Source organism: Struthio camelus, chromosome 1, assembly GCF_040807025.1.
Source record: "Struthio camelus isolate bStrCam1 chromosome 1, bStrCam1.hap1, whole genome shotgun sequence".
In the NCBI taxonomy this organism is placed as follows: Eukaryota; Metazoa; Chordata; class Aves; order Struthioniformes; family Struthionidae; genus Struthio; species Struthio camelus.
Genome location: NC_090942.1, coordinates 54,377,202 through 54,404,728, shown reverse-complemented (window position 1 = coordinate 54,404,728; position 27,527 = coordinate 54,377,202). Strand labels below are relative to the sequence as shown.

Genomic DNA, 27,527 nt, shown 5'->3' with positions numbered 1-27,527 from the left:
CGCTCCGCCGCCGCGGGGAGGGGCGGCCGCCGGCACCGTATAAGGCCCGCCCGGCGCCCGGCTCCGGCGCTCGCACCGCCGCTCCCCGAGCAGCCCGCGCCCGCAGCCGCACGCAGACCTGCGCGGGGCGCTCCGCTCCGCTCCGCTCGGCGCCCGCCCCGGCGGGGCGCACCGCACCCCATCCCCTTACCCCTGCGCTTGCCGCTCCTGCTGGGGCAGAGCCTTGGCCCCAAGGATGAGTTCCCCCAGCACCATCGGGCGCTTCAGTGTCTGGGACTACGTGGTCTTTGCGGCCATGCTGCTGGTGTCAACGGTCATCGGCATCTACTACGCCTTTGCGGGAGGTGGGCAGAAGACCTCCAAGGACTTCCTCATGGGGGGCCGCAGCATGACCGCCCTGCCTGTGGCGCTCTCTCTTGCCGCCAGCTTCATGTCAGCTGTCACGGTGCTGGGCACCCCTGCCGAGGTCTACCGCTTCGGCGCCATCTTCAGCATCTTTGCCATCACCTATACCCTGGTGGTGCTGTGCAGTGCTGAGATCTTCCTGCCCGTCTTCTACCGACTGGGCATCACCAGCACCTATGAGGTAAGGTGGGGTGGAAGGAGCTTTCCCACAGCCTTCAGGGAGCTGAGGACCCTCTCGTGACTGCTTTCCATGGATCTTCCTCCCAAGATGTTCCCAAAAAGCCCCCCTACAACCAGTGCTGCCCTGTTCCCCATGTATCCACACCCCCTAGGGCAGGCTGCAACTCCTTCTATCCCCAGGTCTGCCCACATTGCCTCTGCCAAGAGGAGATGCTCAATCCTGCTAGCTTGGCTCAGGAGCTGAGCGCTGTGCCAGCTCTGTTTCCTCACTCCAGATACTCAGTTTAGCAGGTGAATTAATCCTCATGCAGTTCGGACGGTGGTGTGTAGTTAGTGATGTGTAATTAGCATACCAAGAGCAGAATGAAAAGCATCCAGCATAGGAACTAGAGTTTTCAAATCCTGGTTCCTCCAGGTAGGTTTCTAAGCTCAAGTGCAGCCACCAAGGTCCCACTGCAGGAGACCATGTTTGTGGTGTTCTTAGAGATCTTGGGAAGACATCCTTGCTACTTGAGACTGTTCACACTGGTGAATGCTTGTTCCGTCATGCTGACCTCAGTGAGGTCAGCGAGCACTCTGTGTCTGCCAGGATTTTCTCACTTCCACCAAAATACGGCTGAGTCAGTCTTCAGCCCAGCATGTAAGTTAAAAGTATAGCTAGCAGCACAAAGACATCTGGGGTGGGGGGCACATCACAAGTTGAGTCTATAGCCATTTTCAGGTGAGGAGACATCTGGTCAGGGCTTTCTCCTGAGCCAGAAGGTCCATGCAACCTGTTTACCTTCCCTCATGGGAAATCCTACCCCTTCAGGAAAGGGATAGCAGTGCAGGTATGTATCCTTGGCTAGCTACTTTGCTCTTCCACATTTTATTACATGAGGCAGGGACGTTACAGCTCTGGAAGCTGAAAACAAGGTTTCTATTGGTAGATCTTCTAGATAAGAATTTTCTAATAGAAACCTGTGGTGGCTTTCATTGCATTTTAAATTATTAATCTTTGGACTGTCAGTTAAAATACTTTATATATAGCTCCTCTCATTAAAAGCTTTTAATTACAATTAGAAACTCACTGATAATCTAGGGAATTAATCAGAATAATGCGCCTATAAAAGTCATACCTTCTCTCTGTGAGCAGAGTTCAGAGCTCAAACAACTTTCTGTGTCTGTCCGGGGTTAAACATTGCTTGAATGAACTCACAATTCACATTTTAGATATGCAGCCCATGGGTGAGCACTTTGAGCTATCTGAATGTTTATGTCTGTGCTGATTAAACAGATTGGCAGGTAAAGGAGCTCCCTTCTGTGCAACCACACACTGCAGAGGGTAGATAGGATAGACAGTGGGAAGAAATCTGCCCTATAGAGTGACAAACTCATAGACAGGTTGTGATGCCCCAGGCAAGACAGAAAAATGAGAGTTCATGTTTGTGCCAAAAGTTAGATTTCTACCTACTGGTGGAAGACGGCAAGTTGCTTTGGCAAGGGCAGGCGAGGTTGCCGTCGGAGGAAGCCACTGACCACTGAAGACCTTCTGCTCTCTCCTACAGCAGTTCAGGTGAACATGTGTATTGTCGGAGTTTCCAGACCAAGGCTGAGAGATAGCTGCAGTGTTTTCATTTTCTCTCTGATTTCACAATGCAAACAGGTTCTTTTGTTCACTGATACTTCTTTGTGACCGTTGCCAAGTGCATAATAGCTGCTGGTCTTTGCTAAGTCACAGTGTGCAGCTGCTTGTCTGAGTGCCTCAAGGCAGCTACTTATCACCAGTTTCCATTCTGGGGACTCTATCGTGTGCTGGCTAGTTTATGTCTACCTCAGCTGCTCATGTTTCATTATCCAGCTGAGGTCTGCAAAGAAATAAATCAGGTTGACTCTAAGAATCTTGGCCATTCACAAAAATGTAAAAACAGCAGTATGCTTTTTCTGAGTTGCTCATCACTTAACTCCAGTCCTATCAATAATGCCAACTTTGGGGATAAACATTGCTTTTTCTTCTCTTTTACAGTATTTAGAGCTTCGATTTAATAAATATCTACGTTTCTGTGGAACAGTTCTCTTCATTATACAAACGGCAAGTAAACTTCAAAGCACCTCTGTGGCCCTTGATAGCCATCAGGATTCTTCAGCTTTGTGTAACTGATTGCCGTCTCTAAACGGTTGGTGAAGTTATGACAGTTTATGTGTGGCTGGAAGTAAGAGAAAGAAAACTCTTTCTGCTCCAAAGCAAGGAGGTGGAGAGCAGATGCCAGCCTACCTGCCCCTTTGTTCTCTCCATGCCTTGTTGAGCACCTGGAGCAGTCACTTGGCATCGATGCCAAGCCAACGGACGAGCGAACCTTCGCTGTGGGGTAATGGCATGGAGAGCACTTGCTTGCCTGCCCACGCAAGAAACCCACAGCAGGTTCAAAATGTAAACATGCCGCAATTATCTGCGGCAGCGCTTTTCATCCCGTGGTCCGTGCATTCTGGGAGACTGATTAACTCCCAAAGGTCTGTGAAAGGTGGCAAAGAAAACAGGCTGTCATTGGCTCTACAAGGGTTTGTGCCCCCACTGGGAAAAATCTGGGTGTTCACAAACTGAGAAGTTGCAAACCACCACCTCAAGGAATGTCAAACTAAAGCAGTCCCTGCAGTCCATGCAGTTATTGTCAGTGTGGTTTGCTGTACCCAGCCCATTCAGGGAGTCAGTATGAGACCACAGTTTTCAAATATACAGTGAGTGCATTTTAGGTGCTTTGAGGCATCAGAAACACAAATGTGGGTTTTTTTTCTTTTTTTATAATTATGATGCAGGCTTTTTAGGGAACTTAAAGCAAGAATAAATATACAATCAGAGAGCTTTTCAAGTTATGTTTCCATGTATCCTTGCTTTTTGCCCCCTTTCTTTTTTTTATTTAAGACACACCAACAGTTACAGAACAATTACAAGCGCATCAATAAAAATGGTGCTCATTGCAGTGCTTTGTTTACTTATTTGGACAGTGCTGCTTAGCTGGCTTTTTTCAGATATACGAGCTTTTTACAGATATATGAGCCCATAAGGAAAGTAGAGTGCTAGTGTGTTTGACTCCTGACAATGTTCCACCACCAAATAAGAAGACATCACAGTTCTGAAAGTGGAAGGTGGAACAAGCCAAGCATAATCTTTGCTTGGAAGGCTCAGAAAATAATTCTGTATAACTTAAATAAATGTTCAAGGAAATTAATTGAAGATCTACAGATGTCTTTCTGTGCCAAGAGCTAGTAATTTCAATAAACCTGACTCATGAAAAGAATAGTGAGAAACCAAAACAAAAAAAAAAGCTTAATGGTGTGATTTTAACTGTTCTATAATTAATGGCATGTGTATGTGTTTTGTTTTGTTTTTTAATATACATAGTAAAGCAACCTGAAAAAACCCTGAAGAAGTGGAAAGATTATATCATCATTCCTGTTTTAATTTACACAAAAATGTGATCATACTTGTGACAAAATATTTTAATTTCTGATGCTTCAAAGCTCCTGGCACTCATTGAGAGCATATGAGATAGCTGCTATCTTATCCTGACTGCCTGAGCAGGCTGGATTCAGCAGACCACGCTGTCAGTAACTGCTCGGACAGCAAGTCAAGCATGGTTTGGACTTGGCAGATGTTGGTAGTTGTTAGCTGCAAAGTAGTGCAGCTCATACTGAGGGGGTATTTGCCAGGGACTAGTCAGGGCTGGCAGCTTTCTTGACATACAAGCTACATATGAAAATCTAGAAAGGGCTCAGAGCACAGAGAGACACACACCAGCATGGGTGGGGAGCAGTACACAGGTAGAAAATCACGATTTCCCTGGGAGTCCCACCATCCATTCTGGTACGAGTTGTGCTGGGTGTGCAGCAAGGGGCCACGGCAGTTCGGTAACGAAGGGGGCAGCGTTTCCCCCTCCACAGCTGGATTACTGCCCCCGTTACCTGCCCGCTCTCGCCTCATCATAGCCGTTGGCTACGTGGCACTGCTCCAGCACAGGAACTGGTTTGGGCCTGCTCAAAAGGCACAGGGAGCGATCTGCCACTTAGCCATCCGGGTTGGGATTGCTACCTGCGCCCGGGCAACCACTGAGTGCCAGGTGACCTCTGAGTCTGCTGCTTTTCCATGCACGAGGCCTGCTGCTACACGCGTCGGGGTAAATCAGGAGTCAAGAGGCCTTCAGGCATGGAAAACCAGTCAGCTCAGGACCTGACTGCAGCTTAGATCCCCTGGCATCAGGTCCCCTGACCTTCACTGAAATTGCCTGCTCGTTGCAGGCTGCCTTCCCCTGGGCCAAGCCACAGCTGAACTTGTCCTAGTAGGACAAAGCAGTAGTAAGAGTGGTTAAAAAGGCCAACAAGGTTTTAAAATACACCCAAAGAACTTACAGAGGATATCAGTGCATGAGTTCCACTGTGCTCTTCCAAGGGGGTGGAGTATCTCTGTGATTTGTCTGCATCTTTTCCTGTAATGGATGAAAATACAAATGTGTTCGTAACCATGCTTGGCTTCATTTTACAGCACAATAATCCCTGATGATGCTACCCCTAATGACTAACTAATGCTGTATTTCTTGTTCTTATTCATGTGCATTGTAGCTGCATACTGAGAGGCATATTGATCCAAAGACTGAGAAAAAAAAAAATTGTAATAGATTCCTGTGTGCAAACTGTGTGTAAATCTCATCAACTCTCTCTTCCTTTTATTTCTGCCACATGACTGCAGATTTTAAGCAATAAAGCAAGTTAATTAGAAAAGCCAGGAAAAGCTGAAGAGGAGTTTGGTATTTAAGAGTCACTGTGGTATTCATTTAAAGAACAGTAGACTGTGAATGCAATGCTTTTTAGTCTCAGACATTTATCTTCTAACAGTTGGAATTATATCTCAACACTAAAGAGTACTTAGGTATTTAGAAAATATAGATTACATAAATGCTTGAAGAGAAACCATCTCACAAAGCTATCACCTTTACATTTCTTTTGATTTTATGTCTTTTTTTTCCCTCCATCTAGACTTTATACACTGGTATTGTCATTTATGCTCCAGCTTTAGCATTAAACCAAGGTAAGATGAACATACTGCAACTGTTTGTTATTTTACTGTTACAATTTTTTATGCACATAGTACTGGCAGGCTTTTTTTTGTAATGCACACCTATAGATGTGCATCACCTATGCTCAAGGAACAACTGTGAAGGTCTTCCAAGATTTGTCGTTCCCAATGGGAGCGCTGATAGAAAGCTTCCCAGTTGTAATCCTAGTCCTGTAATCCTTAGATGCCAGGGATTATAGAAGAGATGCGAGGAAATAATCTGCTCTCCTTTATGCTAACTGTCTAGGGATATCTTTAGTCATGACTACATTCAGAAAAGTTAAGAAAAACTAAGTAAATTTTTGAGGGCACATGTTTAACTGCCCTGCTTAAGTGCTTAAGTGCTCTCCTTCAAGAGGAGAGCTAGGTAAAAGTTCTGCTGCAAATCACTTTTTTCCATGCCAATATGGTTTTAGACTGCCTGGAACTGTTTAATTCAGCTCATCCTTTTGCCTGGAAAAACAAAACAAAACAAAGAGATCTTGAACTTAAGATATCTGCTATATTTCCAAAATAAAATATTTCAGTTTTCTACTCCAAAACAACTCTTTGCTTTGAAAATGAGCTACATTTATTTTTAAAAGGGAAAAAGGTTTTTGTTTGGAGCCAAATGAAATTTTAATCTGACACAATTAATTTGTTGATGTGGCAAGAAAAGACAATAACAAAATGCAAAGGCAAAAAATAATCATTTTGGCTAGAATTAAAATCGTAATTGCCTTTTTTTTTTTTTTTGGCCTTGTTCATTGAACAAGAAGAGGAAAAAAAATAAAGAAAACTATCTGCATTGTTCTCAGGTGTATAAGACCCATGGATTTTATGTCCTTGAGGTTTTATATTTGCATGGTAAATATGCACCAAAACAAGCTATGACTCACTTGGCTCCCAACCAAAAGCAGTATTTTTCATTAGGATTGGTGTGATACTTTTCATCAGCCTGAGCGGTTCATCAGCAAGCCACGTGGTGCCCTGCCCGGCACAGCAGGACCGTGCCAAGCTCGGGCAGTGAGAGCTCCCATACCAACCACCGCACAGTCTTGTCTGGCATGGACAAGCTTGGATTTCCCTAAAGGAAAGCAGGATATAACAGTTTGTTAGCACTGTCTTCCAGACCACTGCTTAAACCACCTTAACTCCGTGGAGGATCCTCATGCTGCTTACCTACTTTAATCCCTGCAAAAAACTCTATGGGACTACTCAGGTGCCTCAAAGGAAGGATGTGTTTTAAAACCTTGCCAAGTTGGAAGCATTCAGATGTGTTGCTTGTCAACATTCAGATTAAAGACAAATAGCTTCTTAGGTCCTGAAATATATCTAATTGTTTAGGAGCTGTAACAACTGTTTTTTTCATGTCTTTTTTCCATTTTTAAGAAGAATCCTCTGGTTTAGACACACAAATCTTTATCATTGCAATTTTTTATTACCTTCTACTTTTATATTTAACTTATTTCAATTTTTTTCAGCAACCAGGTTCAGGTCAAAAAAAAGACCTTCAGGTTTTTGTCCCCAAAGCCTCATTCACATTGGTACCCTTTCCCTCTTTTCCAGTCACAGGCTTCGACCTCTGGGGTGCAGTGGTGGCGACTGGCGTAGTCTGCACTTTCTACTGCACATTGGTATGTGGCTTTAGCTGAGAAAAAAAAAAAACTCTTTTCCTTTTGCCATTCATATCAAACTCAGAACTAGAACTTATTGAAAAGTAACCTCATAACTGGGTTATCCCGTAGGGGTACATTTCACAGTGTAGCTGTAGCCACAAAGATGTATTCACCCAGGGACTTCGCTAGACTATTGAAAAGCAGGTAGAGCGAACTCAAATATTTTCTGTTTTGATACGTTCAAAATTTCGTTGTTGCTGAAGGAACAACAAAAGGCAGATTTTGCTTCCTAAAAGTCCTCCTATGATTTTTCTTCTAAACTAGTAGAGCTTAGCTGTGTAACTTGTCAAGCACCTGCTCATTATGGCTGTGACAGTACTGTCTGTTACTGAATAGAGCCACTGAAAACAGCAGCAAGCGCTACATGAAAAAAAATGGTCTTTAGATTAATACCAGTTACCCAAGCGTCTTGAAAGATTTAAAAGGAATCTCAGTGACCTAAATTTATTTATATATTTTGGATTAAATCACGTTTATTTCTACTTGCGTGACCGGTACGCCTTCTGAAGCTGGTGGAACTATATACATGTAAGACTAGCACAGGCTGCCCACTTACGTTCTGATACAAACAAACCTCTGAAACAGGGTTGATTTTTGTGGGGAAGGAAATATTGGATTAAACTATATATACGGCCAAAGCATGATACACTCCAAAAAATGGCCAGCATGTCCTGAAGAGGTTCCAGGATGCAGTTCCTAAACATCCCAGTACAAAACTATCTGTGTTCAGGAGGAAGATGGAATCAATCTATTACACATAATCCACATAATCCACATAGTACCATTTCTCTTAGTTGACTGTGACTGTAAAACAGTGGAGCAGTGCTCTTGCTGTACCTGATCCATGCTGCTCCTTGTGCAGGGTGGCCTGAAGGCCGTGGTGTGGACAGACGTTTTCCAGGTTGGGATCATGGTCGCTGGATTTTCATCTGTGATTATACGAGCCGTGGTGGTTCAAGAGGGAATCGGACGCATTTTAAATGATTCCTACTATGGAGGAAGATTAAACTTCTGGGAGTGAGTTTGTATTTGCAAATAATGTGCCTTTTTATTTACAGTGTGACTATCTGCAGAATTAAATTGCTCTTGAGGGTACGGGGTAGGGGAGTTGGCACCCCGCTTTTGTGTATTTTTAAACAAGCTTACCTAGTTTGAATGATATTTTTGGGTTTTATACCATGCAAAAACTTGTAAAGAGAAAAATCTCTTTGCAGAAAATTATTTTGTCAAGTAGGTATTTTAAGGATATATTCTGGATTCCCATGAAAGTGAATAGTGAATAGGAGGGGACACTCATATTCATAATTACAGTTTGCAAACAAATGATTTGTCATTTCGGGTACTAAACCAAATGATTGAGAAAATAATCCTGTTTGGCTAATCTGAAAATAGGAAATATTTTTCTTTTCCTTAAAAGAAAAATCTGATGGGAAATGTTGTGATGTGTCAAATAAAGCATTCCACTCATTGAGGGATGAAAGTGTTTAATTTTAGCAATATTTTAACTTCCATTATTGTAACTATTAATAGACTAAAAAATATGACTTTGCAAGGTCAATAATATTCATTTTTGACAGTGTCGAATCAAAACACTTCAAGTTAAAAAAAAGTTTATTGTACTATCATCTGATGAATAGGTGACTCCTCTGAGAAACTTCACCCAGGGTTATTGGTAACAAAGCTTAGTTTGACAAATATTACCTTTTGTCCTTTTGTCTATCAGTTCATGATATTCATAAGGTCATTCTGCAGAACTCGTCAGCAAGCTCTTCAGTAAATAATTCATCTGTGGATATTTTCTTCTTTTGGTGAATGGTGACTTTTCAATCTGGCTTACTTGCAGTGGTTATACAGCATTGCTTCTTCCCCCTATTTTAGGGTTCACAAAGAGGAAAAAAATGGAAAAATAAAGGCATGTAATAGGTGAAGTGGCATGGCATTGTTCAGCAAGATAAGCATCCTTTATTGCTATATTAAACTGTGATTTAAAACAATTTATTTCTAGCTATTTAAAGCCTGTTCTTCACAGCACCTGATGCACAGAGCTAGATCAGCAAAATGTTATAGAGGCTCTGTCCACAGAGGTTGGGCATGCAAACACACCTTTGTATTGGTGTCAGACTGATGTCCCTGGAGATAAGCAGGCATATTTTACTTTTACTGAAACATCATTTCATCACAGCAGTCATAGCCATCACATGCATGCAGCATTACTTATGACCGTTGTTTATAGGCAAATAAATTTGTCAGAATAAACCTTTGGACACATCTGAGTTTTTTACTGGATCGTGATTTCATCTCTGAATTTAAAAGTTGCTTTCTGTGATTACATATAAAGCTGGAGTATCTGAATGTTCAAAAAAATGGCCAAATTAGAGGGTTTATATTAGAACAAATATGAGGATATTTCTTCTAGCCATTAAGGTCTTCTGATATTGAGAACATTTTCATATTCTGAGTTTGTTTCTTCTTTTCCCTCTCTTTGTAGCTTTAATCCCAATCCTTTGCAAAGGCACACTTTCTGGACGATTGTTTTAGGTGGGACCTTCACATGGACTGGCATGTATGGAGTCAACCAGTCTCAAGTACAGAGATACATCGCATGTAAAACCAGGTTTCACGCAAAACTGTAAGTCTGCCTACAGTAACTATTTAATGTCTAAATTTAGCAGTGACTATTCTTTATACGGGATTTTTTTTTAAAGGAATGTTTTTTCCTACTTGTAAATGTTCCATAAAACCTACTTGTAAAAAACAACAACTTGCCTTCTGATTTGTGAACCAGGTTAGTGCTATAAATACTGGTATTTGAATTATATATCCTTGACTGTAACATTCAACTTTGTGCCGGACTGTTTCACTGTGCCACTATTCTTGCATACAAATAGCTGCATTAAATTTATATGCAACCTAAAGACCAAATGATATAGTACTTATTTGTGCTGAATCTATATCAAGACAGCATCTTTAATTGCTACTCTACTAAACCTAAATCAATATTTGGGAATTTTGCCTGAGTAAAGACTAGAAGAATTTTCCATACAGAGGAATACAAGCATGAGAAAATACAGAAATGTTTTGTTCAGTGATAACATTTCTGAGGAATCTCATATATTTTTTTTCACAATAGCCATGATGTATTCTTTAGGAATTCACTATGGAAACTGAGTTCTGTTTTCCTTGGGTTTAATAATTTCTGATCAGTCTTTACTCCAGAGCAGAGTATATTTATTAATTTTATTATTTTATCTTTATAATTAGTATCTCACCAGTAGTCCAGAACTTAGGATTTAAGAAATATTAGCAAGCTTGTAAATTCTTTCTATTTATAGGAGAAATACATAAAAGCATATTGTAACTATAGTCACTATAAATTCCATAATACCGTGACACACCGTAGAAAAGGAGTTTTATGAAGGCTTTTGCTTTAAAAAGTGAGCAAAATACCCACAGAATCATGTACTGAAAGATTTTGGTTATAGTAGTAATGAACATCTACTTTTCAGTCATTCACACTGCAGACAGGAATGAGCTGATGCTCATCGTCAGCCACATCTCCAGCACATGATGTGGCACCTCCGCTATCTCTGGCACGTCTCTGGCTTCCAGGTTCTCCGTGTGGCAGAGGCAGGAGATGCAACCCACAGCTGTAAAGGCAGCTGGCACGATTGCATATAGGCAACAGCAGCAAGCATCATACCTGAATAGTGTGCCGCTGATACTGCTCTTCCCAAGCACTTGCTCCAGTTGTGACCACGTTCCTCTCTCGCACCCTCTTGGTAATGAGGGACATCTCAGGGGCATCCTAAAGGCAGAGTGTGGCCAAGGGGACTGCATGATGGCAGCTTCTGGGCAGATTATCTGAGCTGTGGCACAGCTTTGACCAGGGCTGGAGGCTACCTGGTTCCAGAGGGGTTTGGACGGGATTTATAGCTACTAACATACTAATGGCAGCATTGCCTTTATGAGCAGAGTCCTTGCCTGCCGGAGCAGGCAGTTGATTCCCTGGCATCTCGGTTGTGCCTGCTGATATTCCCCCCAGCATGGCAAGGTTTCAGTATAGTGGTTATAGCTTGTCACAATTATAGACAGTTAACTGTCAGTAACCGTGGTAGAGACGGGTAACTGTCTAGCTCATTTACAAATGTATTTATTAATACCTCTGAAAAGTCACACTGGTGGCCTGCACCTCTTATTGCCATTTAACCTGCACACAGAAATGAAAAATGTTGTCAGGTCAAAAGAAGAGGGTTTTGCAATCCCATTGCATTTACCGAAAGGCTTTAGAAGAGCCAGTGCAATATTAACTCAGAGCTGAGAAATTAATTCTTTCACAGATCCCAACTTGTGGTTTCTGGAAAAGCCTTAAAGAATGACACAAGAATAGAAATGTTCTCAGGCTTTGCGAAAGGATTTCACTCCATTTAAGAAACATATCAGTAGGTACAGACACATGCTGCATCCTCCAACTAGGCAAATCAAACATAAAGCTCATATATGAATGATAACAGACATTTAGAGCAGAAGACCACTTTCAGAAAAATAGGGTCTACTAACACATTTTCTCTTACTTTTCTTTCAAGGTCATCATCTGGCATGTTTCAGGGCTGAAATCTTAGAGCCAGACTGAAACAACCAAAAATAAGCCTTGCACTGTCACACTACCTACTTCACCCAAATTCCACCCCATGTTACTCGCCTAGAATTAATGGGAACACTTCCCTCCAGTAGTGCTACAATTATTATGCTCCGGTGCTTAGTCACAGGGTGTACCTTGAGCCAGAAGGTAAATCAGAAGAAAAAAAACCCCAGAGTTTTCTTTTCACTATCAAACACTGACACAGTTTAAAAATAAGAATTGCCAGATTCAAACAAACAATTCCTTTTGCTTTGCTGTATTTCTCTGCCTTTAGTTACTTGACTTTCTAATCTTTATGACAGGCTATAGGCTAATACTGCTATTACTTCTGTTCAAAGGACTTGGATTGATTTAACTTACTGGTTAAATTTTGTGTTAAATGGCTTCTGAGCGCCTTGTATCAAGGTAGATTAAGCAATACAGGAACACTTTCAGCTAAATTGATGCAAGACACCCAAACAATATGTAGGTGTCTATAAGAAGAGTACTTAATTTTTGCTTAATTAGTCTAGAGAAGAATATAAAGTAATGCTAGTTCTGTGTTTAGACCAGCCCTAAATGCAATGCATGGCATAAAAGCAGGGTTTCCCATCCTGAGTTATCCCATCAGCTTTTATCTACATAGGTCTTTTTTCAGAGTTTATATTGTGTTTGCCTACGAGTTTTCCATGGGATAAAACTGCTAGCTCAGCTAGTTAATCTCTGCTACTCCTTCCTAACCATACACATTTCAATGCTGAACAAGGCCTATAAGATTAGGTTTACTTCTGCATCCACCCTGCCTGGTCCTGTAGAGTAGTCCAAAGGCTGATGTCCCTCCTTGGGTACTGAGAGTGCTAAAAGGCCTCCCACAGCATTGCAGGCACAGGTATATTTGCATAGATACCAGAGATCCTCCCAGTGGAGGTCTCAGCAGTTGGCACAAGTCCAGGGCATGTGACCTCATCAGTGTGTACAAGTATCTGAAGGGGGGGGGGGGGCGTCGAGAGGACGAGGCCAGTCTCTTCTCTGTGGTGCCCAGCAACAGGACAAGAGGCAATGGGCAGAAACTGAAACACAGGAAGTTCCATCTAAACCTGAGGAAAAACTTCTTTACTGTGAGGGTGACTGAGCACTGGCACAGGTTGCCCAGAGAGGTAGTGGAGTCTCCTTCCCTGGAGATATTCAAAACCCATCTGGATGTGATCCTGGGCAACATGCTCTAGAGGATCCTGCTTGAGCAGGGAGGTTGGACTAGATGATCTCCAGAGGTCCCTTCCAACCTCAACCATTCTGTGATCTGCCAGGCACTGTTGGTGAATGGTACACAGATAACTGTGGGGTAACTACTGGAGGAATGCTGTTTGTCAAGGCTGAGCTCCCTGTAGGTGTTTGCTCAAGTTGACCACCATAGGTAAGCCAGAGCGTGAAGAATTTGGTGACCTAGGAAGAGTCAAAAGCTGAAAAACACTGAGACGGTCAGATAGGAAGGAACAGGTGGGAAAAGCCCTCACTGGAGGAGGAAATGGATGAGAAGAACATTTTGGTTTTACAGCCAATAGAGAATACCAATTATGTGTAGCAAAAACATCATCAACACTTGAGGATCAGCATTCCTCTATTTCCATGTTAGCTGTCACTCTGGTCAGGATGTGGGGAGGAGATGGGGTTACTTGACCACATCAGGCTCCAAGTTGGTTAGTTACTGAAAGGGAAAGCTCTGGGGCTGGTGGTAATCCCCTGGTCTCTGGAAGTGGCAGCTCTAAGAAACTCCAACCCAGATCCCGGAAAGAAGGACCATATGCCTCATTGCTGCCTTCCACAGAGACTAATACCGAATTATTGCTTTATAAGCATAGTTCCAGCATTGTGCAAGTACAGTGCTGCAGCTCCAGAGACAAAGGAGTGCTAATGCTGATTAAAAGGTACCCTGCGCTTACAAATCTGACTGGGATTTGTCTTTACCAAGGAGTGCAGCGAGGGGGAGTGTTTTCTTGCCAGCTCCCTGTGATCCAAAATCCATACACCTGCTGAAATGTGAGATTAGCCATATTTCTCCTATCATTTCTTGATGAGATTTTGTCAGAGGACAGGCACTCAGAATATACTATCAAGAACAAAGTATACTTCTTCTATTTAAAAACATCAACGTCAAGTCTGGTGACTTGTCTGAGGCCATATCATGACTCCCTTTCAGGTGACCAGTCCTGGGACATCTCCTCAATGGTACATGGCTGTTGGTGCAAGCACTTGTTCACTTGGCTCTGGAAAAGGCTCAGAGTCTGGTCCATTGAGCACAGCTTAGCGAGATATCTAACTCCTGTTGACTTCTGAACACCTACATGTACCTCCGTGGAACTGAGATTGAGCTCCATATGGCTCTTATCTCTCTGCAGTTGTTTCCTGCCCATGCCTAGTGCTGAATCATGTTTAGTTTTTAAGCTAAAGTGATCATAGCACAAAACACTGGCTTAGCCAGCTGCTCTTTCCTTCCCAGCTGGTCAGAAGCCGAGCAGAGGTGTAGCCTGCCACATCTACGTGTGCTAGGCTATATTGTGGCACCAACCTCTGTGGTTTTCAGGGGGGTGAAATTCTTCAGCCTTTACTTCCTTTAACCTTGGTACTTCCTTGTGTGCTCATGCAGGTCTCTCTACATCAACTTGGTGGGCCTCTGGGTGATCCTGGTGTGCGCAGTGCTGTGCGGGCTGGCGCTGTACTCCATCTACAAGGACTGCGACCCATGGACAGCCAAGCAGATCTCAGCACCGGACCAGGTAGAGCCCCCACTTTTCAGCAGGGGGGAAAGGAGGAGGATGCTGCCATGGGGCTCAGCCTGCCAGGAAGCTGAGGGCAGCCCGCTGCCTCGCCCTGTTCACCTGGGGCAGGGGAGGAGAGCCCAGGTGAAGCTGCTGACTCGGAAGACTCTTGGTGACCAGGCAAGGTGGAGAGAAGAGGTGGTACAGGAGGGAAATAGGGCTTCTTGAGTGCCTTGCTGACTTTAAAGGGTGACCACTGGCTTCAGGTGCTGTAAGACCTCAGTGGAAGCACAGATGCCTTTACCAGAGTCTCTAGGCATGAGGCTGTTCAGCAACAATAAAGAGCATGTTGGGAGACCTGATCATAATTTACCTGCACTGAGGGAACAGGATAAATCTATTACTGCTTCAGAGATATATAGGCCAATGGTGGTCATGGTGCACATAAACAAAAATGTATAAAATAAGAAGCTCCCAGAAAAATCAGATTGTTCTTTTGATGTAGGGGCAGTTTGTTCCTCAGGGTTACCACCACCAGTCTAAAACCTGGATCCTAATAGAGCTTACTATATCTCAAATGGATGACTTAGGAATCATTTTCTGTGTAGAAAACCAATAAATATTGCAAAATGGGACATTTAAAATTAGAAGAGCTGGGTAGGATGCCAATGAGAAGATTATAACAAAAATAATACAGTGCAAAAAGAAAAATTGGGGCTAGATAGTAATATTTCTTACTCTGAACTTTTCAGCTAATGCCCTATCTAGTGCTGGATATTCTCCGTGATTTTCCAGGATTGCCAGGGCTTTTCGTGGCTAGTGCCTACAGTGGGACATTAAGGTAATTTAATAATTTGGAGTCTAGTGATGTATGTTAGTTCTTTTTTCATCTTTATTAGGCTAATGTTGCATTTATACTAAAACTTTTGCACTTCATTTCTTTGTCTACCTGATTTTCATTTATTCATTCAAAAGAAAAAAAAAAAGGCATTATATGCTGACATTGCAGCTTAAAAATTTGCAGGCTTCATCAGTAGCGCTCTGAGGTCTTAAGACTCAAAGCTGTTTGGAGTTCCCTACTAACAACTTCAGGAAACAGCCACACACAACATACAGCGTTAACAAACCTTGCATCTCTATGCTTTAAAGCCCCTCTGCTTTATGAGCAGGCAGTTATGCAAAATAGTTGCCGTTTGGGGGAATTTTCTACTGCTCATCTTTAACTTTCCAGTTTCAAACCTGCATAGTTTTAAACACATCTCCCTTTTCCTCAATCCTGATCTTTACAGTCTTGTTTACAGAAGACTTCCTGGACTTCCGATTGTCTCGGGTGAGCCTCATGAAAATAGCATTCACTATACATTTTTAATGGAGAAAACAAATAAATCTCCTTCTATCCCTTAGTGGGGAGTGTTCTATTCAACTTTCCCAAGGTATCTTCTGGGAACCATCACCTCTCCCAGGAAAGGCTTTGAATAACAGCAAACAGATGAAAATTGGGAAAAACTTCAGAATGTGAACACAGAATAGTTTTTGGCTCTGAATACTTGTAGTTATGTAAATAGAGAGAACAGCCATGGTAGTTCATTTTCACACTGAGGGAAAGGCTGGTGGCTTGTGAGAGTAAGGTACAAATACTTACAAGATCGCCTGACTGGCTTTGCGCCTTCGAGGTGCTGATTTCTCTGACTGCAAAGGGAGCCTGGAGCAGTCCAGTTTGGACTACATGCCTTATTTTTAAGATGACTATAATTAGCCTATCTGAATCTTTCTCTGCGAATACATTCACTGGCCTGTATGTAAGAATTTAACCTAGCCGGACATATGCTATATAGATTTGTAAAGATATTACATATACCAGTAAAGTTACAATTTAGCTATATGCAAGAGATCTTTTCATTGACTTCTCCAGGCCCATCTTTTCATCAAGATCTGTCTTGTTTTCACTAAGGACAATTATTTTAAACAATTTTCGTAAGCTATTAACTGTTCCCAGTTGGTAGTAATGGTCATATCAACCAACACAGTGGTTACATTTGTTCTCTGAAATACTGTTTCAGGCAGTAGCAGCTTCTCTCTGCCTATAATCAGAGTTATCTATGATTTTAGCTCCAAAAAAAATTTGTATAAATCTTGTCTTCTCTAGTACAGTGTCCTCCAGCATCAATGCTCTGGCCGCTGTGACTGTCGAAGACCTCATTAGGCCATACTTCAGATCTCTCTCTGAAAAGAAACTGTCCTGGATTTCCATGGGGATGAGTATGTCTGGAAAATATCTTTTCCACTTTTACTTTAGAAAATGAGGTCTTGATTCGGATCTTACTTATGGCAGCATAAGTCAGGAGTAAGTTCATTCAAACCAATACAATTACATTGACGCAATACTTGAAGGAGACCAGATCAGGCATATAAGCTTTACCCAGAATGGGAGAAATGGCTATTTCAAGTGAACATAAAAAAAAAAAGCCATCTTGCTCGATCTTTAAGCAGTAAAGATGCATTGCATGTGCATTCAGTGTTGATTCCCCATACTACAGAACTAATTGTCTCTGAAATAGATGTTATTTTTCTTGCATCTGTCAAAAATTAGAAGAACAGGAAACAACTTTGTGACAGACCTTTTGAAAAGGGAGCGATGCGTGAGGAACAGCATCCTGCCCCCAGAGTATTCAAGAGAATGAGCAACTTCACATCTTCTCTGATATACCCTCAAATCCTCAGTCTGTTTGGGTTCTCTATTTAGCATAGCTTAAAGAAGAGGGGAAGAACTAGACTGAGCAGATGGTTTATGTCTCTGAAGTGCAGTCGCTGTCTCTGCTAGCTGTACTGTCTGACACCAGCAGCAGGTGTGGCCCAGGACAGCATAATGCAATAAATATAAAACCCACAGTCCCAACACGGTGTCATAGCCCAGGCCACTGAGCACAGCGGTGGCAGGTAACAAGCATTAAATATCATCACCCAAGAGCATTGTTTCTTAAATGTTATTACAAGTAACATTTAAGCTAAATTTGTTGGTGCTCCGATATTACCACAAGCCACCTGACATCTCGCATTAAACACGGCAATTAACTTACTGCTTCTGGCCTTGTACAGTGAAACTCAACAGGGGTGGAAGTGGAGAAAACAAATGAGGCAGTGTTACAGGTCCTGGGAAGAAGTGACATTGGCTGCTCAGGACATCTACCTCCCGGTGACCTGCAACATTCTTTGTTGCGGTGCCAACCCCCAGTAACCTTCCAACATTTACTTCCTTGCTGCAAAGCTTTAGACCGAGAAGCAAAATCCTTTCTCCAAAATAAGGGCAATCACACAGATCAGCTAAGCAGTGTAAACAATGTATGTGGTATTGCCAGTATTGCTAATCTTTGCTGCTATTTAGGATTAAATGTTTCAACTAATCTTCCGTGCTATACAGCAGGAAGATTGTCAAGTTTGTGTGAACTCCTTTTAATGTAAACAAGAACCTGGCATTTTTGCTGATTCAGGAACTCTTAAAAACAATCCAGATGACTGATTTGGTTTGGAGATGTCAGGAGTCACACTGGGTTAGAGGGAAACTTTCTTCAAGCTTCAGCAGATTTATACATTGTTCTGCCTTTCCCACATAGGCCTGTTTTATGGTGGAGTGTGCATTGCTATGGCTGCACTGGCATCTCTCATGGGAGCCTTGTTGCAGGTGGGTGTCAGGCTGCTTTTTCATGCCCATGCTAAATAACCCAGAAGGAACTGTATAAGGAAATAATTGCTGGATATCATTATGAGATTAGTTTTTATTCTTTGTTGGGTATTGGCCTCAGACAGCCCATGGACCCAGCCTCAGCTCTAAACACCCTTGTAACTTCACCTAATCCTGCTACCTGAGACCATGCTAGTTACAAACTTGAAATTTCTCCCCCCACCCCCATCTACCCTTCACACCACGGGAGAGGCTTTAACTTGCATGTTCAGCACCTGAGAGCAGACTCTTCCTTCCTCAGGCAGCACTAAGCATTTTTGGCATGGTTGGTGGTCCCCTTCTAGGACTGTTTGCCTTGGGAATCCTCTGCTCCTTTGCGAATGGAGTGGTAAGTAGAAGTTAAGCCTTGCTGGCTCAAAATTCATTGTTTCAGACATCTCAATTTTCTTCCCTCCATAATTTTGTGTTGGAAAGCAAGGGAGGTATCGCTGACATTTTCCATGTGGCTCTTTCTCCTTGCTCCCCTTCCTACTTAACACAATGAAATGACAAACAGGGCTGTACAAGTACTTGAATTTCTATCCTATGAAGAGATTCACATGTCTAGGGAAAAAAGTAATTCTGAATAAAAATGAAACCTTGTCAAAGACCGCTGGAAAATGCAGTTTTAGAAGAAGCAGGGAACCAAGCATCTTGACATATAGCTGAACAATCAGTCCTCCAGTAAGCCTGGAGGATGCAGGCCAGTCTGAGCAGAAGTGGGAAACAAGGGGCCCAAGTACTTGCCCCATGCAGGCAGCCGAGTGAACCAGCAAGTTCAAACACCAGCCACCAGTCCCTTGGTTGGGATGGAAAACCCAGCAGATCAAAGAGCCTTGAGGGCAGGCAGTTTTCAAAACTCACCTGGAAGTCAGAGGTGCTAAACAGACCTCTTTAAAACACAAGCTGAGTCACGGTGTTCTGGTGGAGTGCTTCAGTGTCATAAAAATCAGCATTTCCTGAAAAAAGCTATTCCATCCACAGTTTATTCGGCCAGCTCTGGAAATACAGCCCATGGGTTAGTCTAAGAAGATTGTTAGTTATTAAGACTCACTGATCACCAGCTTTTACCTCTTTACAAGTTGCAAATTTTATGTATATCTTGAAACTGTCCTATTTGCCAACTGTCAGCCACAAAAAGCCACTCCAAAGCAGAAGCTGTTTTTGCAAGAACAGATCACATCAGTAAACGTTGCTTTATCTTCCTTCAACAAAGTTCTCAAGTAAAGCAACTTTTTCATATATAGACCATCCCAAAGGTATCATTTGGCCATAAAGGTAGGATGGCAGAGTAAAGAGGCCTGTGCTCAGGAAATGTGAGTAAACACTATTTCCCAAAATGGGAATGAGTAAACTCCAGCTCTCCCCAGCTATTGAAGTGCATGTTTCATTTGTGCTGTGGAGGCTGCCGTTTGGATTATTTTGACTATTGCTTACTTATCTGGTTCTTTTATGTACTTTTGCTTTTCAGGTAAATCCAGTTTTCATTTTGTTTTGCAGGGTGCATTTATGGGTCTTATGTTTGGTTTTGCTGTTTCACTTTGGGTTGGAATTGGAGCTCAGATTCATCCTCCTCTCCCAGAAAGGGCTATGCCACTAAGTCTCTCAACTGCAGGCTGTAACATATCCATCTTAAGCAATTTCACTTCACCAACAAAAAATCCATTAACAACACTCCTCTACACACAAGCCAAGGAACATACAAGGTATACAAGTCCACCATGGGTAATCAACACTGCACACATTTGGTTTAAAAACACTGTGAACCTCTGCCCATTTGGGTTAATATAAATAGGCCCACTGGTTAGCCTAGCTGATTAATTAGGAAGTAACAATTTTCTACTTTTTTTTTTTCCCCCCCCCTATCAGAGTGAAGTTTGCCTGCATTATCCCAGAGTGGAAGTCAAAGTGACTCTTCCTATTGACCTGAAAAGCTTTTGTTCAGTATTTGAGTCTAAAGGCTTGGATATGCTTTACTGGGAGCCATGGCTTTGAAGGCAGCATAAAATTTATAAGTTTAACTTCCGAACAACCTGTTGCTGTATGAATCGCAGTTGTAGATGGTTAAAGGGAAATTTGCCAGTTTAACAACTCTGCCTACAACAGCTTGTCTGTGCAGACATAGCTCTAACCAGAAAACCCAGAAGAGTGTAAGGGGCATAACGGACAAGATAGAAGGATTTTTCTCCCATCTGCAGTGGGCACAAGCCTTACTCTTGTCACCCACAACTATAAGTAACAGATACAAGTAAAAATGCAGGGAACAGCAGGAACAGGAGCTAAGCAGAAGTTTCCAGGGATTCACAATCCTCACACCTTACAGCATTGTACAGTCAGCAATAGACACAGTGGTGCACACAGGAGTGCGCAGCTTCAGTTTCACAGGCAACATGCCTCAAGACTTCTAGCCTTGCTCATGGCTGTGGGGAAGTCACTACTGCAATGGACATGGTTGACTGGGAGAACAGAATCAGGTGTAACCAGCAGTGAGATGGTTACCCATTCTTTCTAGCTCTTTAGAGTCGAATGTGGCTAATCTGCTAGCATTTTATTCCTTTAAATAACATGCCCCCTCCTAAAGATCCTGTCTCTCCATCTGGATAGCTGGAGTACTCAGCTTTGCACTGAATTCCTAGCAGGGACAAGAGCATCCTATTTTACCTGCTGTCCCATTCATTGCTTCACTGCACTGACCAGTCCCCTCCCTCATGAAGGGACTTCCCCTTCAAATTTTAAAATCAGATTTTGAATGCACATTTTATTACACAGAGGTAATTCAACAGTACTAAGTCACTTGTTGGTTCCAAAAGTAACTCTGTATTTATAATCAGTCTAGAAACACAGACAACATTTTCAAGTTGTCTAGAATAGGAAGACAGAGATGATCAACTATTTCTGCTCTTTTTTAGGCCTGTCCTAGCAGACAACTGGTATTCCTTGTCTTACCTCTACTTCAGCACACTTGGAACCCTTGTCACAGTAGCCGTGGGAATAGTGATCAGCCTCCTCACAGGTACTAGTCCCAGAAGTGTCACTGAATGCAAGTCTTAGTTCTCTTTCAAGCTAACACGACCAAGCAGAGAGCTGGCATTGCTACAGTGCCAGTGACCCTGTTGTAAAGGCTGTGCAAAAGCACGCCCATCCTAACTCGTTTCTTCCCTCAGCCCCTGTGCATCCCATGTTCAGTCTCTACTGAGAGCAACCTTTGCAAAGGTTACTTCAGATTTCTAGGAGACAGAAGTTTCAGCAGTTTAACCTGAGGGGCAAACAATATGAATCATTTTTCCTGTTTTATTAGATCCCAGTAGGTGCTGAGATTTAAGGGTTGTCCCTGAACATGGCAGCAACACCAGGCAAGGAGATACACCTATGCTTCTTCAACAGGACAAAAGCGGTTTTTCTTTCAGTGAGTTCAGAGCACTCAAGGGTTATTGTCTGAGCCTGTTCAGTGCATGTTTTTCCACCACATTCACCAAGCATGTACCTAAGAGCTGTGTACTCTGTGCATGGCTATGTTGCTTCTTTCTCAGTTGCCCTGTACTATTTGTATAGGGTGCACAAGCAACACATGAGATCAGGGACTCAGGTCCATCCTGTGGGATCTCTGCCTTTGTATCTGGCCAACATGCAAACCAAGCCTGTCATACACTTGACCACAGCATAAATAGCACAAAAGCAGCTGCTCTCACAGCTTTCCCACTGTGCCTAGCCAAACTTCTGCAATAGCACTCAGACTTTGATGCTGCTAGATTTCAGATCTAGTAGTCTAGCCTGCAATTGCTTTGGATGTGAACTCTCTCTTTTTATTCTACTTCAAGACTATCAGAAACTCAGAACAAGGTAGACAGATTGGCTTCCATTAACTTCCTTGTACCTTTTACCACTTTCTTTTCCTTGTTAGCTGTACAAGAGCTTGCTCCTATTTCTTTTCCTCTATCCTATCCTTACTTCCCTCATTGGCATGCACTCTGCATGGACAAGTGCAGCTCTGGTAGGGATGCCTGTAGATGAGTTTTGCCTCTTACCTGCTTGAGATCAAGACATCTGTAGCCCCTCTACCAAAAGCTTCTCCACCAGGCTGTTAAGCCATAAAACAAAACAGAAGCTGGGCAACTCTACCAACTCAGTAAATCCAAAAGAGAAATCTTCTACACATCTTCAGAGATGCTACAAGCCCCTAAGAGAGTTAACTCAGGCCAAGACCCTATTTAAGTCTCAGGCAGAGATCAGCGCTAACTCCCAGCACCTGCATCTCATTTTATTCCCACACGCATTCTCACACCAGATAGTTAATCTTACATGGCCTGAAAGTGCCCAACCATCCCATTTCATGCCTTGGCTTCTCTTAAATAACTCACCATAGAAATCAGTGTGACCTGATATGAGGCCACCTTTACTCTGGAGAACAGGAGCCCTGCTGACAAGAAGCCAGGATTGGGACCCAGGTTCCAGGGCAGTGCCTGGTACCACTCGTCCTGCCCAGGCAGGATGGTCCCATATATCACTATATGAGATTCATCCTTTTTGATGACTATCATCTCAGCATTTTTAACACAATTCAGAAATCTGGAGAAGGTCTAGGAACCGCTGAAAAAGGGCTAAAAAAAAACGGCATTTCAGATAGACCCTGAGTATCACTGTATATTTTGAGAGATGCAGGGGATACAGAACTATGGAGAAACGATCCCTAAGGAAAGTAACATCCAGCTTGTAATTGCCTGATGGCTTTTGCTGCATGACTCTGTCCTGCTCACCTGGCCTGGTGCCCATAGCTGGGCTCTGACATATCACTCACACATGGAAACCTGGCTGATTGAAACCTGGCTGTTTTGCAGGAGGACTAAAGCAGAAGACAGATCATAAATTCCTGCTGACCAAAGAAGACTTCCTGTCCAACTTTTCACAGTCTAAATCTGAGACAGTAAGTGTAATTTTATGACTCCTCTGATTTAAAGTGTGGGAACAAAGAGTCCATGGCTTATTTTCCCCACCAGGATTAATAGTATCTGATACTGCCTGATATGACTGTCTGCTTTAAGGCAGTAGCAGAGCATGAGGAGGGTCAGGGAAAAGCAGCTGGCACAGGCAAGGAAGCTAAGTTTGGCCACAGCTTGACTTCAGTAAACAACAAAGCAGCCACTGAGACAAAAAAGAGTTCTCAGGGTTTCTGCCAAAATCCTACCTCACTAGTCTCTTGGAAGCTGGCCCAAGGCACACCTCGAACTCAGCAAAGCCTCCTTTGTTTATAAACAAATGTTCTCTAGCTTCTGAGGGGGTTTGCAACATCAGCTACTGTTTGAGGGAAAACATTTCCAGTCAGTGTATCTATTTCCTAGCTCCTTCCCTAAGGTGAAAGAAAAGAGGAGAAATTATTAGGTAGAGTGGAAACAATATCCCTTACAAAGGAGAATGCAAGGGAAATTTGGTTTTCATAATAAACTATAGGTCACCTTTCAGTCAGTGTTATCTGGGTGTTGAACATGCAAGTTCAGCTCTGTTCAGTGCTTTTCAAGTGCTGCAGTAGAGGCAATGATCATACCTTTGAAATGATCCAGTTTGTAAAATGTTTCTCCCCCATGAAGACAACCCCCTTTTATTATGATGTTATGTATTTTGGCTTCTGGACACGAACAAAACAGAAAGGAAGGCCTTTTTACTATACCGCATGCTATTTGCCCATGCCACTGGAGACCAGCTATTCAGCTGATGTCATTCACCATAGCTCCACTGTCTTTAACGGACTGACATCTGTTTTTACCATCTGGGAATTTAATCCCAAAAGTCTTTTGGAAAAAAAAATGTGAAAGCTAATTCCCACAGCCATGTGAATTTCTGCCTAGAATCAGAAAAAAGGTGTCTTCCCGGTTATACAGCTGGGAGTTGGGTAGCAAGTGGTTGGTATCAGAACTAATGCAGAAAGTCAATTGTTGAGTAAAAGCTAGGGGCAACTGAGAAATTTTCTGCACACGAAGAGCTCAGCCTCTTATGATGTTTAACAGAGATAGAACATCAAAGCAACAACGTGTGTTAATCTGCTTTTCCTATCAAAGATGACAGTAGGACCAGGGGTTGGCAGGCAATAGCTCAGAGGTCTGGCAGTGACAGATCGCTGATCAGGAATGTGGCAGTTACAGCTTTGCACACCCAAAAAATTTGCCTTAGACACAGTTTGCAGGACAAGAACATTTTACATGAAAAGAACATTTTACATGACGAGTATGTTATGCAATAACAGTTTTTCCATGACCCTAGAAAAATACCAGCTACTGCAGTGAGTAACTATTTATGCTCTGGCTGCAATGTGTGTTTACCTGCCAGGCTTCCTAATTAGCCATGTAAGTCAGCCTGACTCAGCTTGCATGCAGGTCAAAGAGGGGAAGGCTCTTTCTTCCACATCACATGGTTTTTGTCTTTGCTTTTTAGCCAGAGAAAGTGGAAGTGTTGAACTGGAAACCGTTCACCCTGGCAGCTGAAGGAACTGACAACCCTGCTTTCAGCCACGTGGAAATGAAGGTCTCAGGCAATAAGGACAAAGTCAACGGCCTTCCTATATGACATGGGGCCATGTCGGCCCATGAGGACAGTTCTGCTCATATATTAAAAGCATTACTGACATTCCTGTGATAGATCAGTTAACCAGCCCTGCTGGGGTTATGGGCAGAAGTCTCTGCTGAGCTTTGTGGCACTGTCACCTTTGCATGACCTTGACATTAAGAACATGTCAAGCGAGGAATCAGGTCTTTCTTGCTCTTGCTCTTGCTCTGTCTCTCTTGGGATCTTTGCAACAGGACTTAAGGTGATGTCTCTAAGTGAAATGTTTGCCTGTATTCTTGAACCTCCTGAAAAATATCTGCTTTTAATCTCAGTTCACTCTCAGAGCAATTTTGGTTTTTTTTTTTTTTTTTGGTAAGAGCACAGTGTTCCCCCAGAAATGGCTGTTTTTCTTGTTTTTTTTTTTTTAAGCCATTGAAAGTATGAAGAGATTAGTACTGGAAGATCTTATCAGATTGGAAGAAACACAGGTTTTTCTAAAGTGCAGGAGGTACATTTAGTGCCATCTGATTGCTTAGTAGAATTGATCCTGAAAACATATTTATTTTGCTGTTTTTATTGTATATGTTTGTTTTCATTAAGCTACTCGTTCTCATGCTACCTGCATCTCCTCCTCTGTGCTCACTGCTGGGAGCTACAAGAGTGCCTTCAGCGATGGATGGAGGCAAGAGTTAACAATATCCTTCCCTTCACTCCCTTCCTTGTTCTTCTGCCCTGTCTTGCCCTTACAGAGCTGGTCCTCATAATGGAAGTGATCTGGGCTTTTTATTCAGATCCATGTAGTAGAACCACAGTAGTCTTCTTCATGCCAAAAGTACTGGCCCATGACTGCTCTCATTTGGGGCTGGGTCTACTGTGGCAGAGAGGTTAACAGAAGATGCATGCTCTCTTTGCTGTACGGGACAAGACCAGTGCAGAGAGAAGGTGGTGGCATCTGCAGTTGCCACTGCTGTTACATGCAGAGCCATGAGCTAACAACCTTGTGCAGCCATTTGTGTTCATTTGGTAGCCTGTTGTCACTCTGACAATTCAAGCGCAGCTGTCACATTTGGTCCAGATCACGCTAGAGCCCATCTTGTGTTTCAGCAGGTGGGCAGAGTCCCCAGGCAGGGGAAGGGATCACAGAGGTGGTAATTTGGGGAAGAAGGTTTTTCCCAAGCTGCACGGCAGAGGATGGCTCCTCCTCTGGCTGGGCTGCTGAAGGGAGCTAAATGGCACATCCTCTGTGACCACGTACTTTGCCTATGGTTCAGGAGGGTGAAAACTGCCATAGCTTCCTGATACTGTGTGCTCACTGGCACAGCAGGGAACAGACCTGTGCTGTTGTTTGTACCACAGGCCTTTTGCTATAGCTATACATAGATATTTAAAACTCCTCTAAGGCAGCAGAATAAGGTTGGACTATAAAAGCCTTTGCAGGAAAGCCAATCTGTGAAGCTTATAAAGCAGTTGTGCTTGCGGCCCAAACAAAATGTTGACTGTGTGCCTTAAATGCTTTCTAAAAGTTATGCTGTGGCTGCCCTAGGCCCCGAGCCACTGCAGCTTGGAACAGGACATGGGGCTAGTTTATCTGCACTTGGGCCCTTCAGCATTGAAATCAAGCTATTCTGTGCCCATGTGACGTAGGGCACTTGATGATCTATTGCATGAGATAAGCTGACAAGATCAGAAAACATTAGGAAGCAAAAATGAGCTCCAAGAGGCTGACCTCTTCTACAGCCTGGATGCCTGCTCTATCTTGTGTCCCCATATCAGAAATGTGAGACAACAGCAGCATCCTGAAGAAAGTCTTCTGAGATCTGGGACAGGGGTCCCTAGTCTGGAAGTGTCCTATTCACTCAGAGACTAGTCCACCAAATGGAAGAGTTGGCTGTGCTTCCCATGCTGGCAAAGGTTCAGTGCTGCCCATCCAGCCAAGGGCCCTATCTCCATGACACAGGAATAGGCACTGCATTTTGCACTACAGAACAGTTCTTGAGCACTGGAGCAAAATAAATTGTACTTACCAGGAACTTTCAGCCCACAGGTCTGAAAAAAGTAAGTGCTAGGATATCCACTATACTGCAGAGCACCAAAATGCGGTGAAGAGCACTGTTGTGCCTCTGCTCTGTGGCACACAGCAAACCATCAATGGAGAAGATAGAAGCCTCTGTGCCTGCCAGTATGGGCTACAGTGCTCTCAACACACTCCCTTCATGCTAAACTCCCATCTGACTGTGCTTCCCAGGGATGACTGATCATTGCAGCTGGTTTCTGTAAAACAGCATCACTATTTACTTTATTGCACTGCTCCGTACCGCGATCATTGTTTGCACTGTAATTGATACTGCATTAAACTGTCTGGATGACCTGTGACTTCTACCTGTTTTTTTCATGGAGTGAAGACTAATTTTCCCAGTTATCATAGTTAAGAAAAAATATAGCATCATTTTTTTTTCTGAGTGTTTTGAATTCCTGTAATTTATTAAAATTGAGAAAGCACATAAATGAGCATCTTAAAGTTTGACTTATTGTCTGAAGTCACTATTTAAGCACTGAGCAGTCATTTAATTTT

The 27,527-nt window shown here is 42.9% G+C and overlaps 1 protein-coding gene across 1 annotated transcript; it reads left to right on the top strand.

Moving 5' to 3' along the window:
* Positions 1 to 51: 51 nt before the first annotated feature.
* Positions 52 to 27,476, top strand: SLC5A8 (solute carrier family 5 member 8). Its single transcript, XM_009677584.2, has 15 exons — positions 52 to 586; positions 2,591 to 2,656; positions 5,593 to 5,644; positions 7,220 to 7,287; positions 8,192 to 8,346; positions 9,818 to 9,958; positions 14,592 to 14,721; positions 15,456 to 15,544; positions 16,850 to 16,962; positions 18,315 to 18,382; positions 18,684 to 18,770; positions 19,922 to 20,127; positions 21,331 to 21,434; positions 23,257 to 23,342; positions 24,845 to 27,476. Exons 1-15 carry the CDS (start codon positions 236 to 238, stop codon positions 24,974 to 24,976), a joined length of 1,848 nt encoding a protein of 615 aa, XP_009675879.2. The 5' UTR covers positions 52 to 235; the 3' UTR covers positions 24,977 to 27,476.
* The last annotated feature ends 51 nt before the right edge of the window (positions 27,477 to 27,527 follow it).

Excerpts from the sequence above, each read along its gene's own strand:
- SLC5A8 (XM_009677584.2), top strand. The coding sequence starts at position 236 with ATGAGTTCCCCCAGCACCATCGGGCGCTTCAGTGTCTGGGACTACGTG. Across the intron at positions 5,645-7,219 it reads AGCTTTAGCATTAAACCAAG|TCACAGGCTTCGACCTCTGG; the intron begins GTAAGATGAACA and ends CCTCTTTTCCAG. Across the intron at positions 9,959-14,591 it reads ACCAGGTTTCACGCAAAACT|GTCTCTCTACATCAACTTGG; the intron begins GTAAGTCTGCCT and ends GTGCTCATGCAG.